Genomic DNA, 14,592 nt, shown 5'->3' with positions numbered 1-14,592 from the left:
TTTAGTTATATTCAGTGTTAAAAAACTATTCTATGGCTCTCACGGAAATACATTTTAAAATATTTGGCTTTCATGGCTCTCTCAGCCAAAAAGGTTCCCGACCCCTGATTTAGAGAACATTAGCATTATTGCCACTTTTTTTAAATGACACTTGTCCATCCTTCCCGAACGCCATGTTGTGATCGTGATGCATGGGCAATCCTCCATTTTCCCACCTCTAAATGTAACTCAGATACTGTTCTGAACTTTGAATATTGTTTACCGTATTTTTCGGATTAAAAGTCCGGCTGAAAATGCATAATAAAGAAGGAAAAAAACATATATATGTCACACTAGAGTGTAAGTCGCATTTTTGGGGGAAATTTATCTGATAAAACCCAACACCAAGAATAGACATTTGAAAGGCAATTTAAAATAAATAAAGAATAGTGAACAACAGGCTGAATAAGTGTACGTTATATGAGGCATAAATAACCAACTGCTATGTTAACCCAACATATTATGGTAAGAGTCATTCAAATAACTATAACATATAGAACATGCTATACCTTTACCAAACTATCTGTCACTCCTAATCCATAAATCCCATGAAATCTTCTTCCTTGATGTCGCTTCTAAACAACTCTGCCAACTCCAAAGGTATGCGCCGCTTCCTCTTGTCCTTTTCTGCTGCATATTTCACTACATCCAGCTTGTAATCTGCAGAACATGATTTCCTTTTCACTGCCATTTTTGTTCAGCCCTTCTCACTTTTTACAAGTTACCGCCAACGTTGAAATGCTCAATTTTAATAGCGACGGCAGTAGCATATAGCAGGTAGCATCCCATGACCCACAATGCACTTCTGCCATGACCCTCCCCCGCCGAAATTCTTATTGGTTGACGTGTGTGACGATTGCTGACATTTTCTTCGTCTCTTCCGCGAATGAGATAAATAATATTATTTGATATTTTACGGTAATGTGTTAATAATTTCGCACATAAATCGCTCCGGAGTACCGTAATTTCAGGACTATAAACCGCACCAGCTAAATTTAGGGGAAAATATGGATTGCTCCATATATAAGCCGCACCAGACTATAAGCCGCCGGCGTTTTGATGTGAAATTACCGTAGTATATAGGGCAGGGGTAGGGAACCTATGGCTCTAGAGCCAGATGTGGCTCTTTTGATGACGGCATCTGGCTCTCGGATAAGTCTGAGCTGACATTGCTTAACACGATAAGTAATGAATAATTCCACTTGTAATCACATTGTTAAAAATAACGTTCAAAATATAAAACATTCTCATGCTTTATTATGTTCAAGAAGTTGCGTTAATGGTAAGAAGTCATTTATTTATTATCTGTTAGTGTGGGGCTTTCCCTCCTGGGGGTTCTTCAGATCACCGAGCTCTGACATGAGAGCCTGTTTTAGGGTTAACAATATTGTTTTATTTTTCAATAAGTCTCTCAGTTGCTTTCCAGCAATTGTCTTTTTCTTTTTCGTCCTCACTCGCGCTCTGGCTCCAGCCCCAACCCCGTCTCTCCTCCTGGTTGCTGTTTTTAACAGATGATTAGATAACAAGGCCCAGGTGGGCCATCTCCGCTGATTGAGGCCGGTGCTGGCAACACCCCGCTTCGCTGGAGGCCCGCAGGCCACGCCCCCTCCACAGTTAGCTTCAAATTAACAGTGTTATTACAAAGAATAAGAGACCTATTATACTCTAGAAATGCTGGTCTTACTTAAAAATGCATGTGTTTAGTTGTGTTCAGTGTTAAAAAAATATTAAATGGCTCTTAGGGAAATACATTTTAAAATATTTGGCTTCTTGGCTCTCTCAGCCAAAAAGGTTCCCGACCCCTGATATAGGGGTTCCTGCTACCACGGAGGGGATTGTCGGGACAGAGATGACTGTTTGGGAACGCAAAGCGTCCCATTTATTAACAATAAAACTTTCAATCATTCAATCAAACTTCCACATCTTTGACATGGCGAACAGCATTCATGCAGAGTACAAATAATACAACGGTGCAAAGTAATACAAAGTCCTCGCCTGTAACACGGCAGTAAAAGTTCAGTCCCGCGGCCGTTTGCGTAATCAAAATAACGTATATGCAAAGTCAGTCTTTAATCATTGTGTCATCGTACTAAAACCACCGAAATCCTCTTTGTCGGTGTCGGAGAAGAACACGTCCAAAATGGCGTCGTCAGCCACTCTCTCTCCTTTGTTCTCGCTCTCAAAACCTTCCTCTTCGTCAGTGGAATCACGGCTCCGGCTTCACCAGCCGTTACGCCGTCCTCTTCATCATCACGATGCAGCAGTCCAGCTTTTCGAAAGCCGTTGATGACGCTCTCTTACTCTTTGTTTTGCTCTCGTTACCTGCCGCTGTCACGACAAATTTCCTCCCCCCTACAAACTCCCCCCCCCCCCAATTACTTCCGGTGTCATGATTAATACAGAAGTTTTGTCAACGCTATATTCTAAAAATATAACGCTATATTATAAAAATACAGACGTTTTGTTAACGCCATATTATAAAAAAAAATTTAAAAATTTAAAAAAAATTTAAAAAACAATTTACAAACATAAGCTATGGGATGACGCATTTACTTCCGGGGTCACGTTTCCTCTTATGTCATCCCATAGCTTGTGTTTGTAAATTGTTTTTTTTAATTTTTTTTTTATTTTTTATAACATAGCGTCTGTATTAATCATGACCACGGAAGTAAATGGGGGGGAAAGGTTTTTGTAGGGGGGAAGAAATTTGGCGTGACAGCGCCAGATGTCTGCCTCGGTCTCGCGCATCCTCGGTAGTGCGCGACCCTGGTTGCCGTAAGCCACACCGTTTTATAAGCCGCAGGGACCAGAACAAGGGAAAAAAGTAGCGGCTTATAGTCCTGAATTTACGGTATATGTGGCACCTTCGGCCAAACTATGAAAAAAACTGTGACTTATAGTCCGAAAAATACGTTAACTGTTGCGGAACCTTTTTGCTTAAGTCGTTGGTAGAATTCGGAAAATTTTCAGAAATACTCTTCTAAAGTTGCACAAAAACAGTACAAATTCCTGTTTTGTGAGTTTTTTTGTGATGCCGCCACACCACAGGAAGCGGCAAAGAGGAAGCATGTGATGATCACTATATGGCAGGGGTCGGGAACCTTTTTGGCTGAGAGAGCCAAAAATCCAAATATTTTAAAAATGTATTTCCGTAAGCACCATATGAAATTTTTTTCAACACTGAACACAACTAAACGCGTGCACTTTTAAGTAAGACCAACATTCCTAGAGTATAATAAGTCTCTTATTATTTGTAGTAACAATGGTATTCTGAGGCTAACTGTGGAGGGGGCGTGGCCTGCAGCCTGCAGCGAAGTGGGGTGTTGCCAGGACCGGCCTCGAAATCAGCGACAGGTGCCTAGATGGCCCACCTGGACCTTGTTATCTAATCACCTGTCGCTCTGTTTGGAAGCAACAGCCAGGAGGAGAGACGGGATTGGGGCTGGAGCCAGAGCATGAGCGAGAACGAAAGAGAAAAAGACAATTGCTGGAAAGCAACTGAGAGACTTATTGAAAAATAAAAAATATTGTAACCCTGAAACAGGCTCATAAGTTGGTCTGAAGAACCCCCAGGAGGGCAAGCCTTAAATTAATCATCCATCCATCCATTTTCTACCGCTTATTCCCTTTCGGGGTCGCGGGGGGCACTGGCGCCTATCTCAGCTACAATCGGGCGGAAGGCAGGGTACACCCTGGACAAGTCGCCACCTCATCGCAGGGCCAACACAGATAGACAGACAACATTCACACTCACATTCACACACTAGGGCCAATTTAGTGTTGCCTAAATTAACCAATAATAAATAAATCACTTCTTACCCTTAATGCAACTTCTTGAACAAGTGCGGTAGAAAAGGATGGATGGATTCAAATGCATGAGCATGTTTTTTTTTTAAACAATATTTTCAACACTTTGATTACAAGTGGAATTATTCATCCAACCATTTTCTACCGCTTATTCCCTTTTGGGGTCGCGGGGGGCGCTGGCGCCTATCTCAGCTACAATCGGGCGGAAGGCGGGGTACACCCTGGACAAGTCGCCACTTCATCGCAGTCATTACTTATCGTGTTAAGTAATGTCAGCTCAGATTTATCCGAGAGCCAGAGGCAGTCATCAAAAGAGCCACATCTGGCTCGCGAGCCGTAGGTTCCCTACCCCTGCTATATGGGGATATTCTTTGTATTATTTTTTTCTTTCCTTTCACAAAAGAGACACGTTCTGGCAGTACAATCTGCTGTATACTTGTTGTGGAAGCTGAGTACAAGTTGTGCAGGTTTGGCTACGTGTACCTTGTTTCACTAGTAAACAGTAAACAGTATTAGACTGAAACAAGCTGCTTGGAAGCAAACTGGCACCAGCATGACTTCTCTGAAACATAATTTCGCGTAGCAAATAAAGTCTTTAAGAAGTTTTCAAAACAAACCTGCTTTCCTGTGAAGCCCTGACAGATGACCTTGGTATCCTTGCTGATGAAGAGTTTCGGTCTTGTTCCCGTATAGCAGTGTCTGACACCACTTTGCTGCACTGAACCAAGAAAAAAGACGGGCTGATGTTAGCATACATAATCAAAACAAATTTTTATATATATATACACATACATACACACATATACACACACATATCTACACACACACAGACACACACAATTATTCTGACTGTAAGTTATCACAAAACTTTGTGTTGCCATGAGTTCCCAAAGGAGGACAAAAGCTGTCTTTGATCATACTAATCAAAAGGCTTGTAAAACTCCACTGTGTAGGATGGGAAGCAACATGAAGGTGTTTTGTTTCTTTCTTCTATTGTAATCCCCAAAAATATTTTGTCTTGACCCAAAAACTACAAAGCGGAGAGGAAGCAGGGCCTGACCACCCTCAAGGCAACCTTTTGGTTGAACTGTTGTAATCAAAGGCGATGGCTGTTTACGACCCCCGTCCATTAGAAACAGCTGTTGCCATGTAATCAGGGAAAGTCCAAATAAAAGAGGAGGCGTACAATCGTTCGCCAGAACATGGTGAGACTGTACAAAGAGTACAGTCCAGACATGTCTCCTTAATTGAGCCAAATGTAATTATGTCTCTGTTTAATTCCTTGCTTCTTGTATTTTCTAATAGATGTCATCAGTGTTTGACCCTGACACATACATTCATCCATTTTCTACCACTTAGTCCCTTTTGCGGTCACGGGGAGCGCTGACGCCTATCTCAGCTACAATCGGACGGAGGGCAGGGTACACCCTGGACAAGTCGCCACCTCATCGCAGCGCCAACACAGATAGACAGGTAACATTAACACTCACATTCACAAATACATATGTATAGTAAATACAAGTGCTGTTTTACACTCAGAATTCCCACAGTCGAAACTGATTTGTTCTATCCTCAATCTACAGCGGTCTTTTGTAGAGAAATATGCAAAAGGTGATATGTCGTAGTGTATGCTGTTACTGATTGGTCACTAGGTGTCAGTAGCATCACATGCATGTACTCCAGGGTTTCCCACACATTCATTTATTCGCCACAAATAAAAAAAAGTTAGTTTTTTTTTCCGCTTTTGACTCGCTCGACCGCTCATAAAAGCAAGGGGACTCTGTCTATGAATGGAGCTTTTAGTTACATATTATATAAATATGTAAATATTATGTAAATATGTATATGAATATGTACATAAAGTGTTGTCATTATATTCCAACTCCGCGTTCTTCTTGGTCATCGCCGCCGCTGCCACCGCTCCCAACCCCCCCGGACCGAAACCTCAAATGAATTGGGTTTTTTCAAGCTGCAAGTGATAAAGGCTTATTTAGTGAAACGAAAAGAAATGTAAAACTGCATCAATATACGTATTTTAAATATGCATCAATAATCGATCCTTTAATCGAAACGTAGCTCCTGAATCGTAAATGAATCGTGAGGAGCCCAAAGATTCCCACCTATAGAGTACACTTTCACTGAAGTTTCACTTTATTTCTGAATATCTCCTGACACTATAAATAAAAAACAATTACACATATCCTGTTGTTAATGGGTTAGAGACAGCGATGTTCCGACCAGGATTTTCTGTTGCCCATTGCGATCAACCATGAGTGAAATTGGCCGATACCGATCCCATGTATTAGCCATCATTTTCAAAATGTATTTATGGCGCGTACTTGCGGCAGTTCAACAATATAAAACACAATATTTGAACTACTTTATTACAGTCAATTGTTTGATCAAAACAAAGTCAATATTTTACAATAACGCAACAAAAGCAAACACAATGATTTACTACTTATTTAAAAGTAAGGATGTCCGATGATATCAGACTGCCGATATTATCGGTCGATAAATACTTTAAAATGTAATATCGGAAGTGATCGGTATCAAAAAGTAAAATGTATGACTTTTTAAAACGCCGCTGTGTACACGGCCGTAGGGAGAAGTACAGAGCGCCAATAAACCTTAAATGCCCTGCCTTTGCGTGCCGGCCCAGTCACATAATATCTACGGCTTTTCACACACACACACACACACACACACACACACACACACACACACACACACACACACACACACGTGAATGCAAGCTATACTTGGTCAACAGCCATACAGGTCACACAGAGTGGCCGTATAAACAACTTTAACACTGTTATAAATATGCGCCACACTGTGAACCCACACCAAAAAAGAATGACAAACATTTCGGGAGAACATCCGCACCGTAACACAACAGAACAAATACCCAGCCACCCTTGCAGCACTAACTCTTCCGGGACACTACAATATACACCAACCACTACTACTTACCCCCCACCTCAACCTCCTCTCAGGGAGAGTATGTCCCAAATTCCAAGCTGCAGTTTGTTACATTGTTTAATGCATCCAGCGGGGCATCACAACAAAATGATGCATCATAAAGTGTTCATTCCACCACTGTATATATCGGTATCGGTTGATATCAGAATCGGTAATTAAGAGTTGGAAAATGTTGGAATATCGGATATCGGCAAAAAAGCCATTATCGGGCATCTCTAATTAAAACATTAAGTTTTTGCCTCAAAGTCCTCCTGTGTCCAGGGGATTATTCCCTAATTTGTAAACATTAACAAAGACCAAAAAATTAAAAAGCTATGATTTTTAGAAAATAAAAACACGGACCTAATCACTCCTCTTGATATCAACACCGTGGACTTATGAATCAAACAGCAATACACCAGTTATATTAAACTATTTCTAGACCAGTGGTTCTCGAACTTTCATCTCAGAAAACACTTGGCTCTCCAAGTACCACCAGTAGTGTTGTAGGTCTAAGTATTCATGAGAAACAAGCAAGAAGTTGTTTTTTCAAACAGGTATATTTCATGTTTGGCCACTGTAACATTATACACACTCTAAATGTGTGTGTGAATATGTATTTAAGGGAGTCTTCGGTGTACCACAGTGAGTCACTGCTCTAGACTAGTATTTATCCACTTTATTCTCTGTTAATATCTCTGATATCTTCTTAGCACAAATTTCATGTATTGTGTCTGACAGTTTAGTGGCCATCTTAGCCATTAGACATGCGGACTGGACATTGGCTGAGAGTGGAGTCGGCTGTCTTGGTTGCTTTGTTGGGTCTGCTTCTGTCTCTGGCCATGCTCCCTCCTCCCCAGCAGACGATGGCGTAGAACACCGCAGAGGCCACCACAGTGTATATGTTTATTTTACTTTTTATTCATAGCTGTATGTAGAAGTGTCTGGTTGTATCTGCTGCTTTAATGTCTTTAATGTCCTCTGTGTTCTTTGATGTTTGATGTTTCCCTCTTACACACATGTAAGAGGGATGTGTACTATGGCTATGAGTTGTTGTTGTTTTTTTCCCCTTGGCCTCAGTCTGCACCCCCACTCCAGGGCCTAGGCTAAGACCGATTTTTTTTTATTTTATTTTAATCTTCTATTTTTTCTCCCATCCCCCCTCCCCCCTTGTTTACCTGTATGTCATCTTTTTTTGTAAGGGGCGCTGGAAGCCGGCAGACCCGTCAGCGATCCTTTTCTGTCTCCCTGTAATGTTTGTCTGATCTTGAATGGGATTGTGCTGAAAATTTTAATTTTCCTGAAGGAACTCTCCTGACGGAATAAATAAAGTACTATCTAATCTAATCTAATTATCTGGCCTGTTCCTACAGGTTTAACCTCGTCATCCACTCTGTCAGTGACAATATCACTTACCAAATGCTACACACGGTAGGGCTGGGCAATATGGTAAAAAAAATGAAGTGAATTATATTTATATAGCACTTTTCTCAAATGACTCAAACCGCTTTACATACTGAAACCCAATATCTAAGTTACATTTAAACCAGTGTGGGTGGCACTGGGAGCAGGTGGGTAAAGTGTCTTGCCCAAGGATACAACGCCAGTGACTAGGATGGTGGAATCAAACCTGCAACCCTGAAGTTGCTGGCACGGCCACTCTACCAAACGATCAATTTTTCCTATCATCCGATCTAGATTGATTCAAGATTTTATTTTTTAATTGAAGCTAATTTTCCCATGTGAGATTATACCGAGTACCACATCCCTATATAGCAGCGGTCACCAACCTTTTTGAAACCAAGAGCTACTTCTTGGGTACTGATTAATGCGAAGGGCTACCAGTTTGATACACACTTAAATAAATTACAAGGAATAGCCAATTTGCTCAATTTACCTCTAACTCTATGTTATTAATAATAATTAATGATATTTATCTTTGTGGGAACACTGATCATCTTAATGATTTCTCACAAGAGATAAATATCAATATGCAACACTTTATTTTTATATTTTCTCCAAATGCACATTTTTCAAATTGAACATTTTCAAATGATCACTTCTAAGACAGTCTTGTGAAATCAGAATATCCCATTTTAACTAGCTAGCCAATAACATTTTTTAACAAATCATGAATTACTTTGCACCACGTTTGTACAAATAATAACTCATGTAAAATACAAAAGTCAACTCTGAAATTTTTAAATAAATCATGTCACACTTTGAACTGGACACCAAATCGGTTTCTGTTTCTTTGTCAGTTAGTGGGAAGCCTGGCATTGCATGCTGTTAAAGGGGAACATTATCACCAGACCTATGTAAGCGTCAATATATACCTTGATTGGTGCAAAAAAAGACCATATATATTTTTAACCGATTTCCGAACTCTAAATGGGTGAATTTTGGCGAATTAAATGCCTTTCTGTTTATTGCTCTGGTGGCGATGACATCAGAACGTGACGTCACCGAGGTAATACAGCCGCCATTTTCATTTTCTACACATTACACACACGGGTCTCAGCTCTGTTATTTTTCGTTTTTTCGACTATTATTTGGAACCTTGGAGAGATCATGCCTCGTCGGTGTGTTGTCGGAGGGTGTAACCACACTAACAGGGAGGGGTTCAAGTTGCACCGAAGATGCGAAAGTGTCTTCCGCCAGACCCCCATTGAATTTGCCAGAGTGTTTCCACATTTTACCGGCGGTGACAGACATGGCACAGAGATGTATGGATAACCTGCAGATGCATTTGCAACGATAAAGTCAACAAAATCACAAAGGTGAGTTTTGTTGTTGACTTATGTGCTCAAACATATTTGGTTGCGGCGTGACTGCCAGCTAATCGATGCTAACATGCTACGCTAATCGATGCTAACATGCTATTTACAGGCGATGACAGACATGGCACAGAGATGTATGGATAACCTGCAGATGCATTTGCAATGATGAAGTCAACGAAATCACAAAGGTGAGTTTTGTTGATGTTGACTTATTTGCTAATCAGACATATTTGGTCGCGGCGTGACTGCCAGCTAATCGATGCTAACATGCTATTTATCGGCGGTGCTAAAGCAGACATGGCACAGAGATGTATGGATAACCTGCAGACGCATTTGCAACTATATTACGTTTCCTTGCACCCACATTTAATGCGAAAAAAACACTTACCAATCGACGGATTTAAGTTGCTCCATTATCACAAAATGCGAAAGTCCTGATCGTTTGGTCCGCACATTTTACCGGCGATGCTAACGCAGCTATTCGGCCATGCAATGGCTATGAATAGCGTCAATAGCTATTTGCTCAATAGCTTCAGTTTCTTCTTCAATACTTTCATACTCCAACCATCCGTTTCAATACATGCGCAATCTGTTGAATCGCTTAAGCCGCTGAAATCCGAGTCTGAAACCAAGCTAATGTCACTATATCTTGCTGTGGTATCCCCATTGTTTGTTTACATTGGCAACACTGTGTGACGTCACAGGAAAATGGATAGTGGTTTGGAAGATAGCGAAAATAAGGCACTTTAAGCTTTATTTAGGGATATTCCGGGACCGGTAAAATTTTGAAAAAACCTTCAAAAAAATACAACAAGCCACTGGGAACTGATTTTTATTGTTTTTAACCCTTTTGAAATTGTGATAATGTTCCCTTTTAACTAGTGTGTTGTACTCTGCTGTGTAACTTGACACTGCAACTCTGAGTGAGTCTTGCAGATGTGCATCAGTGAGGCGTGTTCTGTGTTTCTTCTTGATGAAGTTCATGTCAGAAAAGGCTGTTTCACAAAGATAAGTTGAACCAAACAGGCTTGCAACCTTCATAGCTGCTGCGCATACACCACCGTACTTTTCTGTGTCAACAAGGCACCAAAATTTGGTGCAGCCTGGTGGGCTTTAAATTTTCAATTGTCAGGACAGAAGAGGAAGGAATTTAAAAAGTAAAAAGGTATATGTGTTTAAAAAACCTAATATCATTTTTAAGGTTGTATTTTTTCTCTAAAATTGTCTTTCTGAAAGTTATAAGAAGCAAAGTAAAAAAATAAGTGAATTTATTTAGACAAATGAATACCAAGTCTTTAAAATATTTTCTTGATTTTCAAAATCTATATGAGTTTTGTCTTTCTTAGAATTAAAAATGTTGAGCAAAGCAAGACCAGCTTGCTAGTAAATAAATATAATTTAAAAAATAGAGGCAGCTCACTGGTAAGTGCTGCTATTTGAGCTGTTTTTAGAACAGGCCAGCGTGCGACTCATCTGGTCCTTATGGGCTACCGCACTGGTGACCCCTGCTATCTAGTATCCAAAGATACTACTGCAATATCTTGTAACAAACACAATATTGCTTGTGTTTGTTACAAGTTGTGTAAGTTAGGCTAAGAACCGGTCTTAGCCTAACAGCTGACAACTGTCATTTTGTTCATATCTATATTTGATGTGCAACAGTACAGGCAACTACCCACGCTAAGGTCTGTACGTGGTTTTAGAGAACATGTTTTTTGCCTCTCGTAGTTATTTTGTTTTTTTGCTTGGCATCACAAACATTCTGCAGTAAAAAAAGTATAATTGGTGTAGAATTTAATTTCAGGTGAACATTTACAACACAACACTTTTAAATGGTAAATGATTATTTGAATTATTTGATTACAAATCTCACCAGGGATTTATTTGGTAAACAAGTGGTGACCCACATTGTGGAGTTTTTAAAACTCAAATTATGTATTTTCTAGGAAGAAAATACATTAAAACACAATTTTTAATTTGAGGTACTATAAAATAATTAGAGATATGTCTGATAATATCGGCCGATAAATGCTTTAAAATGTAATATCGGAAGTTTTAGGTTTCAAAAAGAAAAATTAATGACTATGCGGTAAAACACTGATATAAACCCAGTCAGCAGCCCCTTCCCTCTCCCACACACAACACAGGAGTTGACGACTGCAACAAGAGAGGTTTACTGGCGACGCTTGATGACCTCATCAAACCGCCGCGAGCGCAGCTTAACAACAAGAGTGTGTTTTTGCCGGTGCTGTAGCCGTGGCTAACAAGCCAGCTCGCTCGGCTCGGGAATATTTTAAAGTGTGTCTGATGGATAAAAAACTGGCAATTTGCAATGAAATTCGGGAGTCTCCCAGGAAAATCGGGAAGGTCGGCAAGTATGGTGTTAGGTCGCGTTGCGACTGCAGACATAGGGGGGCATGGGGTCTTAAACGGGGGCATTGTTGTGTGTGGACACGGATAAGTTTAGGTGGAATTTACCCTAGATGATTGATTGATTGAAGCTTGTACTAGTAGATTGCACAGTACAGTACATACTCTGTACAATTGACCACTAAATGGTAACACCCGATTAAGTTTTTTAACATATTTAAGTTGGGGTCCACGTTAACCACGATAACCTACTGTAAACGGGGCCGAAGACTGCAGGAGATAAAAGCAATGTGCATTGATTAGTCGAGCATGCAAACTGAGTGCAGCACTAAAGACTGAACTTTGGTCTTCAGCGCCTCAGACACACCAACTGTCAGGGTTCAAAGTTCAATTGCAAACCCAGTGAAGGAAACTGTAGTAATAAACTTGTGCAGTACTTTAACATTTCAAATGCATTATTGATTAGTGTACAGAAACATTCTGAAATCAGATTGTTTAAAAGCACTCCAAACATGCTCCATAAACAAGACAGGAAACAATCTTTAACAAGGTTATGCAAGGCAGCAGGCCTGTAAAGCAGCTGCTAGAAGGTTCAATTAGGCTCTGCTTGAAGGTTAGCTTCCTAGCATACCTAAACATAGACATCTTATATGCAGACGCAGCGTTGGCTGCTGTGACGCGAGAAATTGGGCCGCCATCTTGAAGTGGTGATGAGGAGCCGGCGAGCAGCCGAAACTGACAGTTAGAAAACAAATATGCCGGCTGGTGTTCAGTGTTCTCTTGCTCAAATGAGCGGACTGTATAAGACAATATTTTAACAGTCTAATTGCAACCAGGAAAAACTCTTCAAGTAACAATATTAAAATACTAACATTGTTGGGTAAAACAGAATTTGGGTTTATTCTGAATCCAGTGAAATTTAGTGTATTTAGCTGATATAAAGACTTTCAGGTGCTTATAAATCCATCCGTCCATTTACTACCACTTGTCTCTTTTTGGGGTTGCTGGAGCTTATCTCAGATGCATTCGGGCAGAAGGCGGTGTACAGCCTGGACAAGTGGTCACCTCATCGCAGGGCCAACACGGATAGACAGACAACATTCACACTCACATTCACACACTAGGGACCATTTAGTGTTGCCAATCAACCTATCCCCAGGTGCATGTCTTTGGAGGCGGGAGGAAGCCGGAGTACCCGGAGGGACCCCACGCAGTCACGGGGAGAACATGCAAACTCCACGCAGAAAGATCCTGAGCCCGGGATTGAACACGGGAATACTCAGGACCTTCGTATTGTGAGGCAGATGCACTAACCCCTCTACCACCATGCTGCCCCATGTGTTTATATATGTTTATGTTTAAGTATTTGGCAGATGCTTTTATCCAAAGCGACATACATAATAAAACAATCACTGTCAACTAGTGGTGTAACAGTATACAAAAATTTCGGTTCGGTACGTACCTCGGTTTAGAGGTCACGGTTCAGTTAATTTTCGGTACAGTAAGAAAACAACAAAATATACATTTTTTGGTTATTTATTTACCAAATTTGTAAACAATGGCTTGATCCTTTTAACATTGGGAACACTATGATAATTCTGCCTACGTTAATCCAAATTAAACTGCCTCAAGTTGTTGTTGGATGAAATAAAATGACACAACTTTTCTTCTACATATAAAAAGTGCAACATTAAACAGTTTCAAGTCAACTCATCATGCTTAATTTATTACAGCATCGGGGAAGCCTGTAGTTGATTTTTTTATTATGTAAATGTTATATTTATATCAACATGTGATAGCAGTGACCCTGCCATTCAAAACTAGGCTGCTACATTACTAATGATTAATGTAACTATAGCTGAAAAATAGTACAACAGCAATAGGAGAGACTATTCATCCCTGAACACCATGGAGTTCATGAAGGCTTTATGATGCACTTATATCAACTATCAGAGACAGAAACTCTTCATTTAACATGATGTCCTTTTTTGTTGCATCAACACACCTCAATCAATACTGTCCGTAACACACACACATACACGCAGGCACCGCAAAATAAGCTAACGTTACGCTAAAAGCTAACTAGCCTTCACCTTAAGCCAGGACTGCGAGTGAGCTAGAAGGTCAACAGGCTCATAGTAATGTTTAGAAAGTAGTTGACTTGGAAGTGTTTAGTATAATTTGGGGAGAGTCCGCTGCTCACCTGCTAAACAACTATCTGCTCGACGCTGAAGCGCTGACTATATGCGCTTTGAATACGCACTACTGATTGGCTGTTACCGCTACGGTTGTAACCAATCAGACGGTTGTGTGGGTGGGACAACACTGGGTCTTGTGCAGGAGACAGAGGCAGAACGGAGCGGAGCAGCTTGTTAAGAGTTAAGCATAGGCGGCTACTTCATATGTTCGTGTGGAACTCGTTCAGTACTCCTCTGCACCGAACCGGAACCCCCGTACTGAAACGGTTCAATACAAATACACGTACCGTTACACCCTTTGTATTCATACATTGTTTATGTAGGATATACACATGCATTTATAACCTAATCATATTTTTTTTTAATTTAAAAATAGCTGACCGTGTTTCCCCTTTCTCTGGGATTATATTCCCATTTTTGATCTGGACGTTTGG

The 14,592-nt window shown here is 40.5% G+C and overlaps 1 protein-coding gene across 1 annotated transcript in view; it reads right to left on the bottom strand.

Moving 5' to 3' along the window:
• suclg1 (succinate-CoA ligase GDP/ADP-forming subunit alph) overlaps nt 1–14,592 on the bottom strand; it is a 107,771-nt gene that overhangs the window by 92,617 nt on the left and 562 nt on the right. The window contains exon 2 of the mRNA XM_061880695.1: nt 4,464–4,564. Coding sequence (XP_061736679.1) covers nt 4,464–4,564 — 101 coding nt within the window. The remainder of the gene's footprint in view (nt 1–4,463; nt 4,565–14,592) is intronic.

This window comes from Nerophis ophidion, linkage group LG20, assembly GCF_033978795.1.
Source record: "Nerophis ophidion isolate RoL-2023_Sa linkage group LG20, RoL_Noph_v1.0, whole genome shotgun sequence".
NCBI lineage: Eukaryota > Metazoa > Chordata > Actinopteri > Syngnathiformes > Syngnathidae > Nerophis > Nerophis ophidion.
Note: the sequence above shows the minus strand (reverse complement) of the source record. Positions and strands in the feature narration are given on the sequence as shown.